Raw genomic sequence first — 23,540 nt, forward strand, 5'->3', positions numbered from 1 at the left:
TTATTTTTGATGAGAGACAGACAGAGTGTGAGCAGGGGAAGGGGAGAGAGAGAGAGAGAGAGAGAGAGAGAGAGAGAGAATCTGAAGCAGGCTCCAGGCTCTGAGCTGTCAGCACAGAACTAGATGCAGGGCTTGAACCCAGGAACCATAAGACCATGACGGGAGCGGCCGTGTGTTTTCTTATTGTAACAATGTGTGTATGTGTACAATGGTATCTCAGGATTTTAATTTGCATTTCCTTGATGGCTAATGATGTTGATCATCTTTTTATGTGCTGCTTAGCCATTCATGTATTGTTTTTAAATGCCTATTCATATCTTTCTGTCTTAAAATGGTTTATTTTTATTATCAAGCTTTGAGAGTTATGTATTGTGGATACAGATCTGTTATGAGGTGTATGCTCTGCAAGTAATTTCTCCACTTTATGATTTTTCTTTGAATTATCTTGATGGTGCCTTTTTGTAGCACAAATATTTGTTTTTGTTCTTTTATTTAAGTTTATTTTGAGAAAGAGCGTGCATGGGTTGGGAGGGGCAGAGAGAAAGAGAAAAAATCCAAAGCAGGCTTTGCACCAGTAGCCCAGAGCTCTACCCCAGGCTCCATTTCACCAACCTGAGATCACGACCTGAGCTGAAACTAAGAATCTGACGCTTAACCACTGAGCCACCCAGGCGCCCCAAGAGGTGTGTGTTTGTTTTTGTTTTGCCCCAAGAATTTTTAATGTTAATGAAGTTCTACTTATCCATGTTGAGTTGATTTTACCTATGGTAAGGGTTACAGTTTTGTTTTGTTTTGATATAAGGATATCCAAGTCTCCCGAGTCCATTTGTTGAAAAGGATTCGGAGGTACCTTTCAGCAGTGCGGATTGCTCAAGCCCAGGGTCACCGCGGTCAGCAATCAGACTGCACAAGGTTGAGCAGAATGTGGCAGCGTGTTAGTGGAAGGAAGGGCTGGTTACCAAAAGCCTTGGTCTCCTTTCAGTTGCTTTTGGAGATGGCTTTGTGCTCCGTCTGGGCTTTTTGTGGCGGCTTTCGGCTGTACTACGCTTCCCAGCATGCACTGCTTCGGCCTCCCTTCTGCGGGGCGGGCGCAAAGCCAGACAGACCTGGGAGTTTGGCTGCGAGGGAAAGGCTAGCCCACGGGTTTTGGTACCGAGATAGATTTCTCTGGGTTTTGGCCTGAGCGAGGGACTGGCCAGCAGAACCTTAAGAAGTACTACTTCCCCTCTCAGATACACCCAATCTTCTGACCCGCCTTAGCCTTTCTCTTGGGTCGGGCCCGGACTCGTTTCTTCCTCAAGTTTCCCGCGGGGACTAACCCTTGAAGACGACCAACCGCAGCCGAGAGTTTTGACGGCCGGGCCAACCAGAAACTAGGGGGAAGAGGCGGGGTGGTAGCCGGCACAGCGTCGGGCAGAGAGTTTTTCCTTTTCCATTTTTCCCGTAAGGGGCGAGCCGCCCCTCCTGGGGCCCTAAGGGGAGCAACGGAGTCACGAGGGGATGCAGAAGCGCACAGACCCTACCCTGCTCCGGTGGGGACCTCGCCGAGGCCGGCCTTACCCTTCAGCAGGGCCCCCCAGGGGTCCGGGCCCGACCTCAGCAACCTCGTCGCATCAGACCCCTCTGAGCTGCTTAGGACCACACGCCAGCTGCCTAGACCTGTGGAGGGAAAAGAATGACCAGCTAGTTCGACAGGCCAAGGTAACGTGGTTGCTGGGACTTTCGTTTTGCAGCCCCAAAACATCAGGAGGGTTTCCCGTGGACTTAGCGCAGCTGACGGGGAGGTATTGAGTTTGACCTTCCCCCAGGAGCCAGAAATGACGGGAAAAGACAACCCTTGCTACTGTTGAAACGGGAGAAATAAGGATTGATCCTCAGTGATACTCCCCATTCCACATTCGTAGGTGGCTCAGGACTCGCGTCAGTTTCTGAGGCGACAGCAGTTGGCTCAAGATGCGCTGGAAGGATTCAGGGGACTCCTCCATAGCCTGCAGGGTAAGCAGGATCCTCCTCAGGACGGTCAGTTATCCTCCTCTACAGCCAGAGACCAGTTCGGCGTTTCTGGGATTGAGAAAATTACTCAGGGGGGCAGGGGATCCTGTTTAAGAAACAGACAAGACTGAAGTGGAATTCTTTTTGGTACAGGTGAATCTCTGAGCCCTGCCATGCCCCCTCCCTCACTCCCCCCATTCCCACCAGCATTTGAAGAAATGGTCTCCAGAATGGTCCAATCTGAAGAACTTTCTGCCCTTTCCCAACTCTGTACAAAGGGTGATTCTTTATTGAGTCCATTTTGGTTGGGATGATGTGATCTTTGGGTTTGGATCTTATCTGGGGAATCTGATGGGAGAGTGGTCAGTGAGATCAGGATGGGTTTGCTCCAGGTCTCCCTGCAGCTGTTCCTGTTCTCCTCTTGGAATTGACTGTAACCTGCAATTTCATTACTGTGAAGGCAAGTCTGGCCCAGGGTTTCACTGAAGACCAAGCACAGGATATCCAACAGGGCCTGAAGAGAGGTGAGGGCTACAGATTGCTTTCCATGTCCCTGCCAGCCTGTTAGGGTTTAAGTCCCTGCAAAGGGAATGAGAGGAGCAATAAAATCTGTCACCACCAGGGAGAGAGATGCCCTTTTTTATCCTCCAGGTGCTCCTTAGACCAGGAGCAACTTTGTGACCTCTGGGCTCCTGAAGAAAAAGAAAATCAGAGATCAAGTCCCAACCTCAGCTGTATGTGTGTGTGTGTCTTCTACAGTGCTGGAGACCCAGGAGCAGCTTGGGCCCAGACTGGAATGTGGGTTCAGGGGGCTGTGGGACTCTGTTCTTCATTATTCCTCCGTTCTGCGGGAGCTACTTCCTGCCCTTCACCACCTGGCTGGCCTGCAGGCTGCCCTCTGGCTAAGCACTGACTGTCTTGGGGACCTGACCTTGCTGCTGCAGACCTTGAATGGTAATCAGGTAATGTGGGAAGTAACCTGGATCTAAGGGCCTATTTCCTTCTTTCACCCCTCTCAGCTGCAGTAGCATCATTTTGTCCTGGGAAGGTTGCTAGGTTGGTGGTCAGAAGACCGGGGTTCTCACCGGGACTCTTGGTGACCTTGTTTTGCTTGGTCCCTCATTGGGGGGATTCTCTTTAGTGGTTTTTTAAAATAGCTTAATGACCTTGGATGGGGTTAGGGCTTTTATGACCTTGCTGAAGTCATCACCCAGCCCCAGTCTTCTCATCAATAACCCAAACATGGTCCTTGTCCCATGTCCTCATGGGCTTATACTGATTGAGACGGTGCACTAGAGTAGATCATCTTTGCCCCAAGTTTTTCTTTCTCCCTTTATCTTTACTATCTCTCTCTTAGAGTTGAGGGAACAGGAGTCAGGAGGACCCTTGATTTCAAGGTCCAGCCAGGATAGACTGAGATAGGAGAAGAGGTGGTTATAGGCTTGGAACTTCTCATCACCCTTCTTTCCTCAGAGTGAGGCCTCTGAGGATCTGCTGCACCTTCTGAAAACTTGGAGTCCCCCAGCTGAGGAGTCAGATGCTCCATTGACTCTGCAGGATGCCAGGGGCTTAAGGGATGTCCTTCTTACAGCTTCTGCCTATCGCCAAGGTCAGGTAGCAATCTGACTCATCTCTTCTTCCCTACTCCCTGTCTTGAGGGGTCCTTTGGCTCATGCCTTCTCTGTCATGTCCCATTTAGTTCTGTGCTCTTGTTCCCTATCATGCCCCCTGCCCTGATAGGCTTCTTTAAGTTAATACCCTGATTGCCCTCAGGCCTCCAGGAGTTGATCACAGGAAACCTGCCCACGGCATTGAGCAGCCTGCAAGAAGCAGCTTCAGGTCTGTGCCGAAAGCCTGTGTTGGTCCAGGTGTACACGGCCCTGGGGACCTGTCTCCGCAAAATGGTAAAGACAATCTTAGGGTCGGTTGGGGAAACCATGGGTGTTATGGATAGCTTTCTGCTTTGTGAGGATAGCTAAAGCTTGTGTCCTCTCACCCCTCTAGGGCAATCCACAAAGAGCCCTGTTGTACTTGGTTGCAGCCCTGAAAGGGGGATCACCCTGGGGTCCTCCGCTTCTGGAGGCCTCCAGGCTATATCGGCAACTGGGGAACACAGCAGCAGAGCTGAAGAGTCTGGAGCTGTTGGTTGATGTAAGGAACTGAAGATGTGGGGATGGCTGAGCTGCTTGTATTAGGGAGACTAATCAAGTTGTAAATAAGGAAATATGGCTCCCACTTTTTTCTTTGTGTCCCTTTTAGGCCTTGAGTATCACTCACAGTTCTGAAGCCCCCCATCTTCTAATTGAAGTAGAGTTACTACTCCCCCAACCTGACCCAGCCTTACCCCTTCACTGTGGCACACAGAGCCAGGCCAAGTACCTACTAGCAAGCCGATGCCTACAGATAGGAAGGTGAGGTTCCAGTGCCTTGATCATCTGAGTTCTTCCCATTTCTGATACCTTCCCTGGGATGTGACTCTGTTTCTGTTCTTTCGGGTCAGCAGTATGGACAAGTCAGTGGTAGAACATAGGTTCCCACTCTTCAGCCTCTTGCCTTGCTGCTAGACCTGAACTTAGGACTCTTCACCCAGAACTAACTTCCTATATCTTAAAACTCTGAAATCTCCTCCCAGACCCATTCTGTAAGGAGGGAAGATCCATAGTGAGCTAGGATTAGAGTCCCAAGACCCTACTCTTCCCACTCCCCAGGGTCCTTGAGCATCCTTTTGTTAGCTATGAGCCTTTGGAGGGCCCTGCTAAGGCCCTAAGGTGAAGTTCATGGGCTATGACTTCTTAGGGCAGAAGACGCTGCAGAGCATTACTTGGACTTGCTGGCTCTGTTGCTGGATGACTCTGAGCCAAAGGTGGGTATGTCTTCAAGATTCTCTACAATGGGGTGGGAGGGTTGGAGCCTGACTTTGGAGTAGAGCAGAGCTACTATTTTCTCTTTTTTCTTCTGCTCTTCTGTCTGTCCAAGTTGGAAGGCCAAACTAGGAAGGTTCTCAGAGCAAGGGGTCCAGGGTAGCAAGCAATGGGTGGTCTCTGTGTGGTACCAGAGTCTGGTGAAGAGGTTGGGGATGGTGGCTAATGTCTCTTCAAGACACCGCATCCTCCTCCCACCCCAGTTCTCCCCCCCCCCCTCCCCGCCAGGTCCCTGCATGCCTGAGGTGTTCTTGGAGGCAGCAGCAGCACTGATCCAGGCAGGCCGAGCACAAGATGCCTTGACCGTATGTGAGGAGCTGCTCAGCCGCACGTCATCGCTGCTTCCCAAGATGCCCCCGCTGTGGGAAGATGCCAGAAAAGGAACCAAGGAATCACCGCACTGTCCATCCTGGGTCTCTGCCACCTACATGCTTCAGGGTCAAGCCTGGGTGCAGCTGGGGGCCCAAAAAGAAGCAATTAGTGAATTTAGCCGGTGAGCCCAGGAAGCCACACAGGATCCTAGGGGAAGTGTGGAGGGATAATTTGCTGATTGGGACCCGAGTTGGTAAGCTCCATACTTACCTACTCATCCCAGAGTTATTGAGGTTGACTCCTCTTCCTACGTGTTCTTTGTCCCGCTTCAGGTGCCTTGAGCTGCTCTTCCGAGCCACACCTAAGGACAAAGAACAAGGTGATCTAGACTCTCAGTTTTCCTCTTTCCTCCTGGAAGTAGGGGTGGTGAATGTGTTGCCCCTCTGCGTCCTAGCCCATTATGAGGTTTAAAAGAAAGGGACTGCAGACACAAGAAGAGAAAGAGGAGTACTCGGGGTTTTGGTGACTGTGTAGCAGGGACACTCTTGACTTTGTGGGTGGTCCCCAGGTCCTGCTTCCAACTGTGAGCAGGGTTGTATGTCAGATGTGGCACTACAACACCTTCGGGTAGCTGCCCTGATGAGTCGTGGACTGCAGTGGGTGGCCAGTGGCCAAGATACTAAAGCCCTACAGGACTTTCTCCTCAGTGTGCAGATGTGCCCAGGTATGTATATTTGCGTGACATCGGTTATGCCCAAATGCACAAGGACAGCAAGGCCCATGGGGGACGTGCTTGGGGATTAGTGGAAGAGTGATGTTCCCAGATAGAAGGGAATGAATGAGGTTATACTATATAGACCTAGGGATATAGCAGGTTTGAGAACATGTGCAAGTGTGTATGAAGGCCTCTCAGGTGTTCCTCAATCTTCCCAATGTCCTCAGACACAAAAACCAGAACCAGTATGTTAGGGGGTAGCAGGGTCAGTTGAGCCCTTTGTCCTGGGCAGCTGTGCTCAGGGATAGGAATGGTTGGGAATGAACTACTACTGGTTCCATGGGTGAATGTAGACAAGAGTTTCTTGCTTTAGACTTCAGTTTCTCCTTTTATAAAATGATGCTTAAGGATGTGTCAAATTCTAAGACTCCCTACTCTGGGGTGGGGCTACAGGTCATCGAGATGCTTCCTTTCACCTGCTTCAGACTCTAAGGAGGATGGATCGGAGGGATGAGGCTATTGCTCTCTGGTGGAGGCTGGAGGCCCAAGATAAGTTGCCACAGGAGAATGCTGCATGGTGAGGCTGAAGCCTGTGGGCGTGGGGCCCAGGGTATTTGGCATTCTGGAGTACCTGAATCTATGGAGGGTGGTGATGAATGAAAGGGAGGGGATGGCTGCCCAATTTTCTGCCTATCCTTCACCCTTAGACATCATTCTTTTTGCTCTCCAGGTCTCTCCCCCTGTACCTAGAAACCTGTTTGAGCTGGATTCGTTCCCCTGACCGTGAAACCCTTCTTGAGGAGTTTCAGACATCTCTGCTGGAACCTTGTGACCCATAGCTGCCATGTTTTAAGAAGTCTGAACTGGGGCCCCTGGGGCCCCTTTCTCCGGGGGAGTGGGGGGGGCTTTCTGCTTTACCATTTTTGGGGAATGTGGATGAAACTAATCTACCTATATAAGTCTGGTACTTAAGAGGTTGGAAGTAGTCCCGCCAAATTTGGCCTAGTTACTGCCATTCTGGTTCGAGAGGGAGGGGTATGACAGCCTTTTTCCTTTTCTCCTTGTCTTGTGTTGAGTAAAATCTCATATTTATCTGTTTGCCTACTACCTATACTTGAGTAGGAAGGCTCTGAGCTATCATTCAGTTGAGTGCTGGTTGTTTAAGATGCTCTCTCCCAACATCCTCTACCTTATGAGATTGAGTTCTGGGTGGAAGAAAGGGCTACAGGAATCCTTGTGGTGGCTTTGGTTCTTTCTGTTGCCTAAAAGCCACGGAGTCCCAAAGCCTAGGATCCTGTGCAAGGTGACAGAATGAGTGGAGCTGGGTCTCAAAGGTGGTCTGGGTGGGCCTCTCAGGACAAGGGCAGGTATTTGATTCTTAAGAGGAAGGACAAGCATACCTCTGAGTCTCTGAGTGACTCCTCCAATCCCACATTCTAGAAATTCTGACAGTCATCTCAGTCAACCGTGTCTGTGGATACGGGATGGAGAATTAATTAAGTCAGCAGGCTAACAAAGCTGTTTATTTTATTATTTTTTTTTTAAATGTTTAATTTATTTCTAGGAGAGAGAGACAGCGTGAGCAGGGGAGGGTCAGAGAGAGAGGGAGTCACAGACTGAAACAGGCTCCAGGCTCCGAGCTGGCAGTCAGCACAGAGCCCGACGCGGGGCTCGAACCCACAAACCGCGAGATCATGACCTAAGCGAAAGTCGGAAAGTCGGACGCTTAACCGACTAAGCCACCCAGGCGCCCCTATTTTATTATTTTTTAAAAGTAGTCTCCACACCCAACCTGAGGCTCAAACTCACCACCTGGAGATCAAGAGTCCCGTGCTCTACCAACTGATCCGGCCAGGTGCACATCCCTGCGCCCCCACCCCCTTTTTCCCCTAAAGCTGCTTATCGAATTTAGTCAGGTCTAGCTTGCATTTGGGGCCCAAGAACTTCAAGTCTCATAATGCAGTTTTCTTGCTGCTTTGGGTTCTGTTGAATCTACTGTGTTCTGTGACTCTCTCTGGACTTGAGTGCCCTACCTCCTCTAGCCATTAATATTAATATTCAGTGGTAAGAGGAAGCATATACCTCTAAGCCTGAAGAACTATAAAGCCTATAGGATTGGGGTTACCCGAGGGTGCCACGACAATACGGTGCAGTGGATTAAGAGTTGGGTGCTATTCAGAGGGTTCAGAATAAGGGTGGCTGGAGTCAGCATTTCGAAGGAGTAAGGAGGGGGGTTAGGGTGGATCCTTAGATTTTGGAAGAAGATGGGTGTGTAGGTTATCACTGCAATAGGACTAGACTAATACAAGGGTTCAATCCATTGTGCCAGGTTCTTCAGCAGGGTAAGATCAGGAGCCAATGAACTGGAGCCAAGTGGGAGAGTCCGCCTCCCAGGGATTAAAGGCTCTTTCTCCGGTATATCTGGCCCCATACTTTACGTTGATTGGTCGCGAGTCTCAATCCGTCGAGGAAGCGTACCTCTGCGGCCAATTGACGTGGCGTTACTAGGCGTGTTGCATCCCTGAGGCGGGAGCCAGGCCGCAGGCTAATTTCCTGATTGGCTCTTGTCCGCGGGTTGCTGGGGAGAGGCGCGGAGAGGCGGGCGGGAGTCCCCAGAACAGACGCTGATTGGCTGAGGTGAGAGCACCTCTCCTTCCGATGATTCGGCTCTTCTCGGCTCAGTCTCAGCGCAGCGTCTGCAGCCGTCGTTTGAGTCGTCGCTACCGCTGCCCCCTCGCGGATCAGTAGCCAGTGTACCGTCCGCCCACCGCCCCTGTGCCGCTAGGAGGAAGCGAGAAGGAGGCCGCCTGCGGGTTTGTCGCCGCTGCTCGCCCCCCGCCTGGGAGAGCCGAGCCCCGGCCCAGTCTGTCGCCTGCCACCCTTCGTAGCCGTTACCCTCGGGCCGCCACAGCCGCCGGCTGGGAGAGGCGCGCGCCATGGCCTCTGGAGCTGAGTGAGTGTGTGCGCGCGCCCGCCCGCTCGCTGCGGGTGCGCGCACCTGGGGACTCGCAGTGCTGGGTAGGCCCAGCCCGGCCTGGCCGTGGGCGCGTCTAAGAGGTGGAGACTGGGAAGGAAGGAGAGAGAGAAGGAGAGGAAAGAGGCGAATGAGGGGCCGCGGTCCGGGCTGGGCCTGGCAGCGCAGCCGCGCGCCCCCTAGGCCGGGCTTGTGTGGGGCCTGGGTCGGGGCCTGGGCCAGATCGTGCTGTGTCATGCAGGCCTGGCCGGCCAGACTGGCTCCCTGGGAACAACTCTCCCGTTCTTGTGACGTCTACGGGCCCACATTGCCGGCGCGGAGCCCCGGGGCCTTGGGGAACCCACCTGCGATCAGGTCTGCTATGCGCTTAAGGCGTTTAGTCCCCGGAGAGAGCAGGCCCCGCGGGCCTGACGCCCTAACTGGGCCCGGTGGGCGTGGACTTTGGGCCACGTGAAGGCCTTAGAAGGCCGGAGGCTGAGGCGGAGGCTGGAGCCGGGAAGGCTTGGAGAGCTAGGGGAAGCTCACGGCCGGCCGCCCTTTTGGAGCCGGGTCGGCCTGGCCCTTGGTTGACAACCTCTCGACCTGAGTACTGAGAGGATGTTAAGGAGAGGGCGGACCCTACGTTTATGTTTCTCACCTTCGTTCTTTAGGCTTGTTGCTATTCACGTGAGAAAACTTTAGTCAGTTTTTCTTGATGTTATGAAACGGGAGCCGGGGGAAGGAACTTTTCTCTACTGTTTTGGGCTTTTGCAAAAGTTCCAGTCTCATTTGGTATTTTACGGGCCTTCCTGGATTTCAGCCTTTATAGTGTGAAGGCTAGAGTTGACCGAACTCTTTGAACACATACGGCTACTTTAACCAAACTGCTGTGTTGAGAAACCTTGGGCCCTCTACCCCTCACTCAGGAAAGCATCAGATAAAACCCGACCACCTCTGCTCGTTAAATTTAGAATCAAAGAGCTTTAGATACTGAAGGGGGAGAAAAAAAAAAAAAAGACAGCCATCCTGTGGAAACTCTTCTATGCAAATCACTTTCCTGACTTGAAGAAAATTTAGTTTTTTGAGGTGTGTTCCTTTTTTTTTCAAGTTTCTAAATCGAGGCGCAGTATTACTTTCTAAAAGGATCCCTACTTATTAATAATGATTCTCTTAAGTTAGTCATTTGTTTTCAAGACTAAAAGTAAAAATTCAAAATTCTTGGAACCTGGCATCATAGATGGTTTCTAACCTCTAGGTCATCTTGATGACTCTTACCTGAACTCCCTCCAAGTCCCCTGTTGCCCACTAGAATTCTGGAAGGGGCCTGACTCATGCAGGAGACAATGAGGGATGTCCCCAAAGAGCCTCCAGGTCTGCTATTGGCTCAAGACCAGGCTGAAGATGTCTTTTAGAGGTTACTTCGTTTGATCTCAGTATGTGTGGAAGTAAAGAACTTTAGGGAAGAGCATACTACCCATCTCCATTGCTGGAGTTAGGAATGGTAGGCAGATAGGCAGTTTTCCTAGAATGCAGCTTTTGGGGTAACTATGCTGAGTAGAGACATTTGGCACTTTATTTTTTCTCTAGTCCCAGTCCTATAGATCAGACAGGAGGGTGGTCAGTCCTTGAAAGGTATTTTGATGTGTAGGAGAGAAGGAGAATTGGTGGGTTTAAATTGCCTTCAGCTGCCACATTGACCATGCTTGTTCTCTAGGGTGTTGATAAGCACCCTAGAAGAGTCTGCCTGCTCCGCAGCATTGTGCTCAGAGTGCTACACTTTTATGTTGCGGAGGCAAGGTTAAGCTGAGAAAACACTCCACTCTTGGAAATTAGTTTTTTAAATTTATTTTTAAAGTTTACTTTTGAGAGAGAGACAGAGTGTGAGCAGAGGAGGAGCAGAGAAAGAGACACAGAGCTCTCAGTACACTGAGCTGTCAGTACAGAGCCTGACGCCGGGCTCAAACTCCTAAACTGTGAGATTGTGACCTGGGCCGAAGTCTACCGCTTAACCGCCTGAGCCCCCCAGCTGCCCCTCTTGGAAATTAGTTTTAAGGTGATGATTAAAGATACAGCCTATGTGAGAGGATGAGCAGAAAGACTAAAATTTTGTTTAATGAATGGGATTTGTATTTTTGTTGGGTATATCAGGACCAAAAGATGAAAAAGTCCCTAGCTGTTATTCTGGAGCATAGGCATCTGTTTGTCTTTCATTGTAAGTATATATCCAACAGGAATACTATTTTGTTGACATATTTTGAGATCATAGGACACTACCCGGCCTCAAATGTATACTTGCTAATTTGTTGAGTGAAGGAATAATTCATGGAAGAGATTACATTTTATTTCTTCACTTTCTCCATTGTCTGGCCTTCCTATATTGGTTAATGTTCAGGTTTTTCTGAGCCTTAGTAAAGGAGATAGCTCTTCAGACAGAGCCCACTGAGGCTAGTTAGTGATGGCTGGAGATGAGCTAGGTAAGAAGTTGGTGACAGATGAATGATCTTCAAGGAAATGATAGAAACTATTTAGACGGTTTAAACTGAGTTTAGACTTGGGCAACCTTAGTTTGGGTAAGGGATTTGGATTTGCTCCTTGTCTCTGCATTTCTTGGTTTTGACTTTTTGAACCAACATTGTGGAATTGTATGTCTTTGCAGAGTTTTGTAAAGCCCCTTGTGAGCTTGAGGTTCTTTTTGAAGGTCCCAGGTCCATCAGTTTAGTTTAGTTTTATCCAAATATCATGGTCTTTATGCTTGGCATTTCTGTGGTATACAGAATGCTCTAACATTCAGTAGGTTTAGCCAGTAAGGATGGTAGCTAATGATTCTGCTTCATTGTCCTCAGGCTTGCTTGATGGGGCCTCCCTGAGCCCTACAGGAAGTTGTCTTGCTCACTTCATTCTCCAGGAAGGTTAGCAAAGAAAGAGCTTATGCTTTGTTCTGCAGTGCAATCATTGTGACCATTAAAACCATGTGCCAGGCATTGTATTGAACATTTTGCATTCATTATTTCACTTAAGACATTAATTTTCTAGGATAGGTACTGTGGTATTTGGTATTCACTCTTCACATGTGTGGACATCAACATCGAGAGAGGTTGAGTAACTTGCCCAAGATCACAATTAAGCAGTGGCAAGGTTGGGATTCAGACCCAGCAGATCTGATAACAGAGATCCTTTTCTTAATTGCTGTTTCATAGTACAACTATTGTCATTTCTCTAATTGTTATTCAACCTCTACTTCTAGTTAGTCTTCTCAAGTCATAGTGTCTTGACTCTGAGGCAAGATCACTTGGGGCCTTGACAGCTAGGATATCAGTGCTCAGAATACCAGGAGCTGCAGGAATGGGAATTGTGTGTGCTAAATGTTACTCTTCATGACCTTGGCTCAGTATCCTTTATCTGACTTCTCTGGTATAGGACAGTTTCATTTATCCACTATTTCTTCCTTAAGTGTGAGTTTGAAAGACTGGTGGGGCCCTTGGGGCTGGATTATGTATTGGGACTAACTTCATTTTCTCTTCTAGTTCAAAAGGTGATGACTTATCAACAGCCATTCTTAAACAGAAGAACCGTCCCAATCGGTTAATTGTTGATGAAGCCATCAATGAGGACAACAGTGTGGTGTCCTTGTCCCAGGTACGTTGGGTCCAAGGTCCAATCTTTCTTTAATGTACTTAACTGGAGGGCTTGTCCCAGGTTTCTTTCCTCATTTTTTTTTTTGCAGTGACCACAGATAGAGTGGGGTTTACTGGGAATTCCAGCCTCCAGGGCTGCTGCTTACACCATGGCCCAGTGACCCAAAGGCCTTAACCTTCTTTCCTCAGCCCAAGATGGATGAGCTCCAGTTGTTCCGAGGTGACACAGTGTTGCTGAAAGGAAAGAAGAGGCGGGAAGCTGTGTGCATTGTGCTTTCTGATGACACATGTTCCGATGAGAAGATTCGAATGAATAGAGTTGTTCGGAATAACCTTCGTGTACACCTAGGGGATGTCATCAGGTGTGTGTGGCGTTCTTAGCCCCTCAGGGATGGGAAGCCAGAGACAGCCCGAATTATATAAGTCAGGACCCTAACAAAGGCCTTGGCAGCTGCCACTAGCAGAAGCCTCCTAGCCACGGGAGGATAGGGTTGTTTTTAGGTTTTGATTCTGCCTCCCTGGGACTTCAAACTTTACCTCTGCATTACCTTGGTATTTCTGTGATTTTCATGATGCCTTTACTTATTTATTTATTTATTTAGCCAGAGGTATATCTTGGTTTAGGATGCCATTTGAGGGTATTTGTATACCAAATGATCTCACTATTGGGTCGGAATAATGGCTTGTGTTGGGGCTGGAGTGAGGTGGGAGTGTGGGCATAGAAGGTGGACTCCAAGTAGGGTTTTTTTTTGTTTTTTTTAAATGTTTGTTTTAGAGAGAGAGAGAGGTGCGCACGTGCACAGACACACAAGAAAGGGCATGTGTGTACACAAGCAGGGGAAGGGCAGAAAGAGAGGGAGAGAGAGAATCTTGAGCAGGCAGTGCAGAGCCCAACATGGGGGCTTGAAATCACAAAGCATGAGATCGTGACCCGAGCCAAAATCAAGAGTTGGATACTTAACTGACTTAGCCAACCAGGTGCCCTTCTAAGTAAGCTTTATTATTTTTTTTAATTTTTAAAATTTTTATTTATTTATTTTTTTAATGTTTATTACTTTTGAGAGACAGAGAGAGATAGAGCATGAGCAGAGAAGGGGCAGAGAGAGAGGGAGACACAGAATCCAAAGCAGCCTCCAGGCTCTGAGCTGTCAGCACACAGCCCTATGTGGGGCTCGGACCCACGGACCACAAGATCATGACATGAGCCAAAGTTGGAGGCTTAACTGAGCCACCCAGGCACCCATAAATAGTCTTTATTTTTAAGGATCCAATTTAATCTAGGAGAGAGGCATAGTTTGAGCCAGATACTGAATAACTTCAATCGGAGTGAAGTCCAAAAGGACTTAACTTTAGGCAAGAGGCTTCCCCAACTTGGAGTCATCACTGGCCACTGCTATCCAACCACCTGTCACCTGGCCAGGAACATCTCAGATTTCCATTTTTCATGGATTCTACATTTCATGTAGTCTTCTTCGTGGAGGTGCTTAGTCACTTTCTCAAGATGCTCTGACTGCTTGGTTGAGGTGATTCTTTTCTATTCTATTTCTCTGATCTGACACTTGTCTGACTCAGGCCTCCCTTTATAATAGCGGGTTACTGATGTTAGCAAAGGGTCATCTTTGGGTACCTCTCACTGAAGACCCTCCCTCCTCTTTCCTCATTTTGGGGGGTTTAGATGCATGGATCTTCCTTTTGGCTCACTGATTAGGAGTGAGCAGCCCCAGTAGCTTATGTTTTTTTGTTTTGTTTTTATTTAAGTAATCTCTATACCCAACATAGGACTCAAACTCACAACCCCAGAGTCACATGCTCTACCAGCTGAGCCAGCCAGGCACCCTTCCTGGTAGCCTCTTCTAATGACTCCAGCTGCTACCCCTCCTGAGTATGATTTGTCTTAGTTCTGCTTGGCTGCTCCTTTGTCCTCACTCCCACAGTACCTTCCTGCCTCTCTTCAGCTAAAGCCATCCCTGCCTTTTCTCTTTCGCTCGCCATCAGCTCTCTGTGCCAGGCCCTTTCGGATGCCCAGTGCTTGGGGCTATAGTGTGGTTGGTAACATGGAGTCTGCTTGTCATCCTCAGCATCCAGCCTTGCCCTGATGTGAAGTACGGCAAACGTATCCATGTGCTACCCATTGATGACACGGTAGAAGGCATCACTGGCAATCTCTTCGAGGTATACCTTAAGCCATACTTCCTGGAAGCTTATCGACCCATCCGGAAAGGTGAGAGATAATTCTAGGGACTGAGCTTAAGCATGGTTATTTGTAGGGGTACCTTGGAATGTCTTTATCCCATTCTCATATTTGTGCTTACACACACATTCTACACATATGTGCATGTGTACTCTCTCCTTCCCACTTCCTCCCTCCCGTTTCCCCATTTCTCTACTACCAGTCCCCGCTCCAGTAGAGTAAGTTATCTTAAATTTTTTTTTAATGGTTATTTATTTTTGAGAGAGAGAGAGCGTGAGTGGAGGAGGTACAGAGAAAGGGAGACACAGACTCTGAAGCATGCTCCAAGCTCTGCGCTGTTAGCACAGAGCCCGACACAGGGCTCAAACCCATGAACTGCAAGATTGTGACCTGAGCTGAAGTCAGACGCTTAACTGACTGAGCCACCCAGGTGTCCCTCTCCTTTTTTTTTTTTGTCTCTAAAGGAGGACTTGGGCCCTTTTCACTGTGTCAAGTCTAAAGTGTATTTTAATATTTAGCACTGCCTGACCATTGATGGTTGTTGAGAAAGCTTGGGTTATCTATAGCCCAGAAGTCAAAGACTTTATGGGCTTCTGGATAAAGACCAAAACCTGATGTGCCAGAATCCCATAAGGTTTTGCTCAGTGCCCTCTTGAATGGCAGAGGGACTCTTCACAGTTCAGCTTTCTCCTCATGCCTCTCCTCTTGCTTAATAATATAGAGGTAGGAAGAGAAAAATGGCAAAGTCTAGTGAATGTGGCATTTTAGACCCCAGGTTCTGATGAGGAATTCCTCACTTGGTTTGGTATTTGACATCTCTGTACTGTACTGATTGCTCATAGGAGACATTTTCCTTGTCCGGGGTGGAATGCGTGCTGTAGAGTTCAAAGTAGTGGAGACAGATCCCAGCCCTTACTGCATTGTTGCTCCAGACACAGTGATCCACTGTGAAGGGGAGCCTATCAAACGAGAGGTGAGTTCTCTCTTTCATGCCAGTACCCAGTTTCATGATTATGAAGTGGCGCAGTCATGAGTTAACTACTAAAACTGTGTACTGTTTGGAACTAAGCTTCTTTCCAGAGATGGGAAATCTCACTTCTAGACCTACATGTTTCTTAGAAGTATGTGATAACCAGTGGTTTTTAAAATCTGGATTGATCTCAGACGATCTAAGTAGTTGGAATAATTTTTGTAGAAGTGGTATTGATGATGGCATTCAGACCTTTGCCTGTTTCCCAGAGTTTCCAGCTTTAGGTATTAGGGGAGCCCTTCCCAGTAATACTAAGGACAGTGTGAAAGGGAAAAGCTATGCTAGAAATCTTTGCTTTGGGATTTTTAGAGTGATTATTTGAGGCAGGATCCCCTTAGAGGGGAGTCTTCTTGTAGAACAGATTTCTCTATACCAGATTGTAAAAGGATCTAGAGAAACTCAACTTTTCTGATATTTAATATTCCTGTTTTCTTTTTTCCTTTGTCTCCTCTACATTCAGGATGAGGAAGAGTCCTTGAATGAAGTAGGCTATGATGACATTGGTGGCTGCAGGAAACAGCTAGCTCAGATAAAGGAGATGGTGGAGCTACCCCTGAGACATCCTGCCCTTTTTAAGGCAATTGGTGTTAAGGTGAGCATCTTGGGCCCAGTGGGAAATAATCTAGGCTGGTGATTAATGAAGGCACAGTATCTAATCCCAGAACCTTTTTTCATATGTATTTTTGCACTATTGCCTTGGAATTAGAGAGGCAATAATATATTCTTTGTGTGAAGAGACTATAAATTTATTAAGCTACTAATGGTCTAGAATAGACCAGGTCAGTTAAGTTCTTTGTTGCATATCTTTTTTTTTTCTCATAACCCTTTAAAAATGGAAAAACCATTTTTATGTCATGGACTCTATAAAAACAGATCTTCATAGTTTGCCAACCTGTCTGTAACAGTGCCATCCAATAGAATTAGAAGTTTAAGGAAATTTGCAGTTTGAAGGGTCTCGAGTCCAACATTTGAGAACTGCAGATCTCAATGTAACTTCTTAACCATTTCCATATCCTGGAGCATACTGAAGGTGGAATTTTCCCTTTCTCTATTATGTACCATACAAATAATTTTATCTTCTATGTGGGCATTTCCCATGTGCAGCCTGTGGATGAGGCCACAGAACAGACAGCTTCAAAGAGGAAAACTTGGGGTTGGTGGTAAGGAAAAGCATTCCAATGTGATCATAAATCCTGGAGGGTTGTGATTATTAGAGTGAGTGAGTCTCTGGCAATACTCTTTCTTAGATGGCTAAGCTAGTCCTGGTCCTTGTCTGTCCAAAGTCAAGCTCTTTTGGCCTAATGGCCTCTTGATGTTTCCTAGTCCCAGGATTTTCAGACTTAGCCACACTGGAATTTCTTAGGGTTTCTCTGCTCTTAGTCTCTTATGTAGCTTGTAATCATAAGTGTCAGCTTTCTAAGCATATTTTCTCTAATAAGAGGAGTGAATATGGTCTGCAGTAAACTGTCTTCCAGCAGCTAATGCTAAGGACTCCTTACTGATGTCAGGGTTAAGCTCTGATTCTCACCCTCTTTAGATAGAGCCATAGTCAAATCATTTTAGAGTGGGTGGGGTTGGGAGAAGGTAGGAGTCTGAACCTAACCATTCCCTCTGTACTGGTTCTCAGCCTCCTCGGGGAATCCTGCTCTATGGACCTCCTGGAACTGGGAAGACCCTAATTGCCAGAGCTGTGGCAAATGAGACTGGAGCCTTCTTCTTCTTGATCAATGGTAGGAGACTTGGTTCACCTTGTGTTTGGCTGGACCTTATTCTGAGCTGAGCACAATCATCAGTCTCATGAGCTGAAAATTCATGGACATGTATATTTGCACACATACCCTCATGTATATTTCATCACCTTTCTTCTGCCGGGGCACATTATAGACAGATAAGCAATAAGGGGAAGGTATTGTACTCTGGTGCCCCCTGCTTTATCTACCCCTCCTTCCCCCTTTAGGAAAGATTGTAGTAAGGCTGAAGATATTTAGGGGGAGCAAGTTAGAATAAGAACTTAAAATTTTTGTTTGCTAATTTATTTGAGAAGGTTTAGGGGAGTATTGGCTGAGATCAACTGGCTCTTTGAGAACGATACAGTCCAACTGGTATGTTGCTGCTTCTTCTCTGGCCAGAGGTCCGAGAGCATGTGCTGTCATTTTGACACTTAGAGCTTGACTGTGAGAGAGTCCTGAGCTTGGATGATAGTCTGAGTCCTTGGCTTCTCTCTAGCCTAATCTGATGGCTACCCTGGGATAGTGCCTGGTAGACTTTATGAGAAAGTAGACAGAAGTTAGCACATTTTTGTACAGCATTTGTCTCTGGGCTGGGCATATAAGGGATATGATTTCTTTTGGGATTGAGGAAAGATATAGATTTGTCATTGTTTCTATTCCATATCCTTTCAGGTCCTGAGATCATGAGCAAGTTGGCTGGTGAGTCTGAGAGCAACCTTCGTAAAGCCTTTGAGGAGGCTGAGAAGAATGCTCCTGCCATTATCTTCATTGATGAGCTAGATGCCATCGCTCCTAAAAGAGAGAAAGTAGGAACCTACCCAAGGGGATAATGGGGGTTGAAAGGTCCTCACTTCACTTCTGACCAGACATCCTGTCCTAACAGACCCATGGGGAGGTGGAGCGGCGTATCGTATCACAGTTGTTGACTCTCATGGATGGTCTAAAGCAGAGAGCACATGTAATCGTCATGGCAGCAACCAACAGACCCAATAGCATTGACCCAGCCCTTCGACGATTTGGTAAGGACCCCAAATTTCTTTCAACCCTGTTCTGAGAGATTATAGCTCTACTGACCTTAATCTTTTTGATTCCGTGTCTGTCCTTCTTCTAAGTCATCTAATCCAGAGGATTCCTTTTTTTTTTTTTTAGTGTTTATTTGTGTATTTATTTATTTTACTTCTGATAGAGCATGAGCAGGGGAGGGCAGAGAGAAGGAGACAGAGGATCCAAAGTGGGCTCTGCACTGACACACTTTGAGCCCGATGTGGGCTCAAACTCACGATCCATGAGATCATGACCTGAGCCAAAGTTGGACACTGAACTGACTGAGCCACCCAGGTGCCCCAAATCCTGAGGATTTCTTAAAGCTCCTTGGAATGATAGGGCCCAGGGGTCCTTTCCCTTACCCCATGTCCTATCTAGGGTGACCAACCATCCTGGTTTGCCTGAAACTGAGGGGTTTCCCAGGACATGGAACTTTCAGTGCTAACACCAGGACAGTCCTGGGCAGACTAGGATGGTGGTCACCTTAGACCTGTCCCTTTCTCCCTCTGGACCCAAAATGAGCCCTGTCTGTGTTCATACACTGTCCTGCAGGTCGCTTTGACAGGGAGGTAGATATTGGAATCCCTGATGCTACAGGACGCTTGGAAATTCTTCAGATCCATACCAAGAACATGAAATTGGCAGACGATGTGGACCTGGAACAGGTGCAGTGACAATGAGGGCTGGCCCAGAGTTAGGATATCTGTTTCTAGGCAGTTGAAGGGAACTGGCTAGGGACACAAGCTCAAGATGTAAAGAGACTGATTTTGATTCCTGGGTGGGGGGAAGGGAAGTGATTTGAGATTGAATCCAGGAAACTGGAGTTGGTGTGTTCTCGGTTGACACCACATTAGAGTAAACCAGAACTTTGGGGTCAGCTTTATTTCTAGGCCCCAAGTCCAGGCTTGACTACTTAAAACCCAGCCAGCAAAAGAATTGCTAGTATGTGTTCAGGGAAATGGGAGGACCCAAAGATAGGAGTCAGGGGAAGAGGCCAGGATTTTGTTGTCTCTGAGCCTCCAAAGTAGCTAGGTCTTTAGACACAGAGTAGTGAGTAGCTCTTCTCTCTGCAGGTAGCCAATGAGACTCATGGGCATGTGGGCGCTGACTTAGCAGCCCTGTGCTCTGAGGCTGCTCTTCAGGCTATCCGCAAGAAGATGGACCTCATTGACCTAGAGGATGAGACCATTGATGCTGAAGTCATGAACTCTCTGGCAGTTACTATGGATGACTTCCGGGTAAGGCCTGCACCCCTATCTCAGGTACACAAACCTGCACATTTTGACCTCTCCCCTGGCAAGTCTTATCCCCAGTTTTGTTTTTTTTCTTCTTTTTAGTGGGCCCTGAGCCAGAGCAACCCATCAGCACTGCGGGAAACTGTGGTGGAGGTACCACAGGTAACCTGGGAGGATATCGGGGGCCTGGAGGATGTCAAACGTGAGCTTCAGGAGCTGGTCCAGGTAGGGTAATTTGGTCCAGGGTAAGTTACTGCCTCAGAACATTGTAATTGAGTTTAGATGGTCTTAGGGTGTTGGTAGTTATTACAGGAATTCTGAGAACATAATTCATGAACCTGTTTTTTCTCATTTTGGAGACACTAAGGAGCCTGCTCCTAGAGAACCTGATCTTATACCATGGTGTGGTTGGGAGGGATACTACTATTCATTAGGTTTGTTTCAAACTGGGGTAGGGACTGTGGAGTATCCTGAACCCTCTTTCCTTTTCTTCTTAGTATCCTGTGGAACACCCAGACAAATTCCTCAAATTTGGCATGACACCCTCTAAGGGAGTACTCTTCTATGGACCTCCTGGCTGTGGGAAAACCTTGCTGGCCAAAGCCATTGCTAATGAGTGCCAGGCCAACTTCATCTCTATCAAGGGTCCCGAGCTGCTCACCATGTGGTTTGGGGAGTCTGAAGCCAACGTCAGAGAAATCTTTGACAAGGTGAGTTACAAGCAACTGATTTATCTGTTAACTTGCTTGGCAGCAAGGTAGCTATTTCTTTGGGAGAATTGAAGTAATCTTGTTCTGGAAGCTCAGCTGGGGCAGTAAAGGTCACTTTAATTTCTTTTCCTTCTCAGGTCTGAGAGACCCAATTGTGCTAATGCTTGAGTCCATTTGTCTCTCCCATAGGCCCGCCAAGCTGCCCCCTGTGTACTATTCTTTGATGAGCTGGATTCAATTGCCAAGGCCCGTGGTGGTAACATTGGAGATGGTGGTGGAGCTGCAGACCGAGTCATCAACCAGATCCTGACAGAAATGGATGGCATGTCTACAAAAAAGAATGTGTTTATTATTGGCGCTACCAATAGGCCTGATATCATTGATCCTGCTATCCTGCGACCTGGCCGTCTTGATCAGCTCATCTATATCCCACTTCCTGATGAGAAGTCCCGTGTTGCCATCCTCAAGGCCAACCTGCGCAAGTCCCCAGTTGCCAAGGCAGGTGCAAGGCTGTTGGTGATGTGGACTTCTATGAGTGCTCAGCCTAGTATGCAGTTTTGTTCCTGGAAAAGATTCCATTGGGGATTTCTGGGGTTAGCGTTGTAAAGGGAGGATGGAAGATTTGACAAAAGATGGGACAAACTAAAATTAGGAGTGCTTGGGTGGCTCAGAGATCAATGTATTACAGGGGAGGTGAGGCTAAATGCTAAGGTAGTTCTATTTCTTTTAGGATGTAGATTTGGAGTTCCTGGCCAAGATGACTAATGGCTTCTCTGGAGCTGACCTGACAGAGATATGCCAACGAGCTTGCAAGCTGGCCATCCGTGAATCCATCGAGAGTGAGATTAGGCGAGAACGGGAGAGGCAGACCAATCCATCTGCCATGGTGAGTCTGCAACTTTTTCCCATATGTGCCTGTCATCAAAGAGAATGAATACTGAGGGTTAATCTCTTCAGTCTGAAATTATAAAGGCTGAAAAGAGATAAGTAGTCTATATATATTCACTTTGAAGTAAGCTCTATGAAGGAAATCAAAATATGATTGTGCAGGTAAACAAATAGAGCAGGGTTTAGAACCTGGGATCCATAGACCTGTCCTTCTTTGGTGATCCATGGATCTCCTAAAATTAAATGCAGAATTTGGGGTGTGTGTGTGTGTGTGTGTGTGTGTGTGTGTGTGTATGTAAGCTTTATAAAGTAAGGAATCTATATTATCTTGCGTATTTCCCACTGTACCTTGGCACCATGATAGAAACTTAATGAATGAATGAATAAATACAGGAATGAAAGGCTTCTTTACCTTTTGTAGGGGTTCTGAGACATCCCGTTTTCTTCCCATAAAAGGTTAGAATGTATTGATATGGTTAATGCTATGGCACACTCTCATAAATCACAGCAATTGGAGTGGCTCCTCAGTGAAAGAGATAGGGTTTGAGCCAGGTTATGAAGGGAGGGTGTAAAGGCTAAGGAAATAAGTAGCCCAAATAACTGGCTCAAGAAATGGGATTGCAGGAATTGGGGAAAACCAGGGTAGATTTAAGAGGAGCTATGTTACTGGAAGTAAGGCCACTAGGTAAGGCGTAACCTGGGTATGGTAAGCACTTCTTTATGTTTTTAAAATTTACTTTTTTGTTGTTGTTAGAAATTGCTTATTTTTAAGAGTTTATTTATTTTGAGAGAGAGGGTGAGTGCACAAGTGGGGGAAGGGGAATCCCAGGCAGGCTCCGTGCTGCCAGTGTAAAGCCCACCGTGGAGCTCGAGCTCATGAACTGTGAGATCATGACTTGAGCTGAAATCAAGAGTCAGACGCTTAACCAACTGAGCCAGCCAGGTGCTCCTGTTTATTTTTGAAATTTGGGTTTATTGAGATGTAATTCACACATAGTAAAATTTACCCTTTCAACGTATGTTGTGTCTGTGCATCTTGACAGATGTATTTTTAAGTTCTATAACTGCTACCACAGTTGGGTTAAATTTCTGTCATCCCAGAAATTTCCTCCTATCACTTTTTAGTCACTTCTTTTTTCTAGCCTGAGCCCCTGGCAACGTCTCATGTGGTTTTTGTCCATACAGTTTTGCCTTTTCCAGAATGCATTGACAGGTTTTTAAACAGGGCACTGATGCAATTTTATGAAGATTGGCCTTACAACTTACTCAGGTTGGATTAGAGAGACCGGGGACCAATAAACTGCTACAGTGATGGGGGGGTGGGGGGGGGTGAGGAAGGCCAGGGAAGGAATCCAGGCCAGACTTTAGCTCTGGTGGTCTGTGTTTACCAACCCTACAGGAGGTAGAAGAAGACGATCCAGTGCCTGAGATCCGCCGAGATCACTTTGAAGAAGCCATGCGCTTCGCCCGCCGTTCTGTCAGTGACAATGACATCCGGAAGTATGAGATGTTTGCTCAGACCCTTCAGCAGAGCCGGGGCTTTGGCAGCTTCAGGTAATTATGTTGCAGTGGGCAGTACTTAAGTTGTCTTAGGAAACTGTTCAACCAAGGTTGTGGGAGTCCTAAGGAGGCTAGAGGGTTAATTGTGAAAATTTTGTACAGGTCCTGTCCTAACCCTCTTTTTTGGCTCTGCTCTTGTGCATACAGATTCCCATCAGGAAACCAGGGTGGAGCTGGCCCCAGTCAGGGCAGTGGAGGCGGCACAGGTGGCAGTGTGTACACGGAAGACAATGATGATGACCTGTATGGCTAAGTGGTGGTGGCCAGCATGCAGCGAGCTGGCCTGGCTGGACCTTGTTCCCTGAGGGTGGGGGCGCTCGCCCAGGAGGGACCAGGGGTGTGCCCATGGCCTGCTCCATTCCTCAGTCTGAACAGTTCAGCTACAGTCAGACTCTGGACAGGGGGTTTCTGTTGCAAAAAAATACAAAACAAAAGCGATAAAATAAAAGTGATTTTCATTTGGGAGGCGGAGAGTGAATTACCAACAGGGAATTGGGCCTTGGGCCTACGCCATTTCTGTTGTAGTTTGGGGCAGTGCAGGAGACCTGTGTGGGTGTGAACCAAGGCACCACAGCCGCTCCCCACAGTAAAGCATCTGCACTTCACTCAGATGCTACACAAGCC

At 47.6% G+C, this 23,540-nt stretch overlaps 3 protein-coding genes across 4 annotated transcripts; 2 read left to right on the forward strand and 1 right to left on the reverse strand.

Annotated features, from left to right (window-relative positions):
* Nucleotides 1-1,106: 1,106 nt before the first annotated feature.
* Nucleotides 1,107-7,038, forward strand: FANCG (FA complementation group G). 2 transcript variants are annotated; one of them, XM_077756266.1, is made up of 14 exons: nucleotides 1,107-1,701; nucleotides 1,905-1,995; nucleotides 2,385-2,516; nucleotides 2,752-2,954; nucleotides 3,466-3,601; nucleotides 3,766-3,896; nucleotides 3,997-4,143; nucleotides 4,252-4,403; nucleotides 4,789-4,855; nucleotides 5,117-5,406; nucleotides 5,558-5,604; nucleotides 5,794-5,949; nucleotides 6,394-6,517; nucleotides 6,671-7,038. In XM_077756266.1, the coding sequence occupies exons 1-14, from the start codon at nucleotides 1,501-1,503 to the stop codon at nucleotides 6,777-6,779; spliced, it is 1,986 nt and encodes a 661-aa protein (XP_077612392.1). In that variant the 5' UTR covers nucleotides 1,107-1,500; the 3' UTR covers nucleotides 6,780-7,038. The 2 variants fall into 2 exon arrangements, with proteins under 2 accessions (XP_077612392.1, XP_077612393.1); XM_077756267.1 differs by lacking the exon at nucleotides 2,385-2,516.
* LOC144225089 (uncharacterized) lies at nucleotides 5,159-9,161 on the reverse strand. The gene is made up of 4 exons (XM_077756268.1): nucleotides 8,419-9,161; nucleotides 7,341-7,411; nucleotides 5,496-5,586; nucleotides 5,159-5,368 (listed from the first exon to the last, which is right to left on the reverse strand). The coding sequence occupies exon 1, from the start codon at nucleotides 9,149-9,151 to the stop codon at nucleotides 8,486-8,488; it is 666 nt and encodes a 221-aa protein (XP_077612394.1). The 5' UTR covers nucleotides 9,152-9,161; the 3' UTR covers nucleotides 5,159-5,368; nucleotides 5,496-5,586; nucleotides 7,341-7,411; nucleotides 8,419-8,485.
* Nucleotides 8,803-23,379, forward strand: VCP (valosin containing protein). Its single transcript, XM_077756265.1, has 17 exons — nucleotides 8,803-8,893; nucleotides 12,418-12,529; nucleotides 12,718-12,890; nucleotides 14,607-14,749; nucleotides 15,562-15,692; nucleotides 16,210-16,341; nucleotides 17,377-17,479; nucleotides 18,152-18,285; nucleotides 18,363-18,498; nucleotides 19,076-19,188; nucleotides 19,597-19,761; nucleotides 19,861-19,983; nucleotides 20,256-20,468; nucleotides 20,658-20,966; nucleotides 21,199-21,354; nucleotides 22,756-22,910; nucleotides 23,064-23,379. Exons 1-17 carry the CDS (start codon nucleotides 8,877-8,879, stop codon nucleotides 23,167-23,169), a joined length of 2,421 nt encoding a protein of 806 aa, XP_077612391.1. The 5' UTR covers nucleotides 8,803-8,876; the 3' UTR covers nucleotides 23,170-23,379.
* Nucleotides 23,380-23,540: the final 161 nt, after the last annotated feature.

This window comes from Crocuta crocuta, unplaced genomic scaffold, assembly GCF_008692635.1.
Source record: "Crocuta crocuta isolate KB4526 unplaced genomic scaffold, BGI_CrCroc_1.0 scaffold431, whole genome shotgun sequence".
NCBI classification, from domain to species: domain Eukaryota; kingdom Metazoa; phylum Chordata; class Mammalia; order Carnivora; family Hyaenidae; genus Crocuta; species Crocuta crocuta.

Coding starts and splice junctions, on each gene's coding strand:
- FANCG (XM_077756266.1), top strand. CDS start 1,501: ATGCAGAAGCGCACAGACCCTACCCTGCTCCGGTGGGGACCTCGCCGA. Junction 1,996..2,384: donor ACTCCTCCATAGCCTGCAGG/GTAAGCAGGATC, acceptor GGTTTGCTCCAG/GTCTCCCTGCAGCTGTTCCT. Junction 5,950..6,393: donor CAGTGTGCAGATGTGCCCAG/GTATGTATATTT, acceptor GTGGGGCTACAG/GTCATCGAGATGCTTCCTTT.
- VCP (XM_077756265.1), top strand. Junction 18,499..19,075: donor CCCAGCCCTTCGACGATTTG/GTAAGGACCCCA, acceptor ACTGTCCTGCAG/GTCGCTTTGACAGGGAGGTA. Junction 20,469..20,657: donor TCAGAGAAATCTTTGACAAG/GTGAGTTACAAG, acceptor TCTCTCCCATAG/GCCCGCCAAGCTGCCCCCTG.
- LOC144225089 (XM_077756268.1), bottom strand. CDS start 9,151: ATGACACAGCACGATCTGGCCCAGGCCCCGACCCAGGCCCCACACAAG.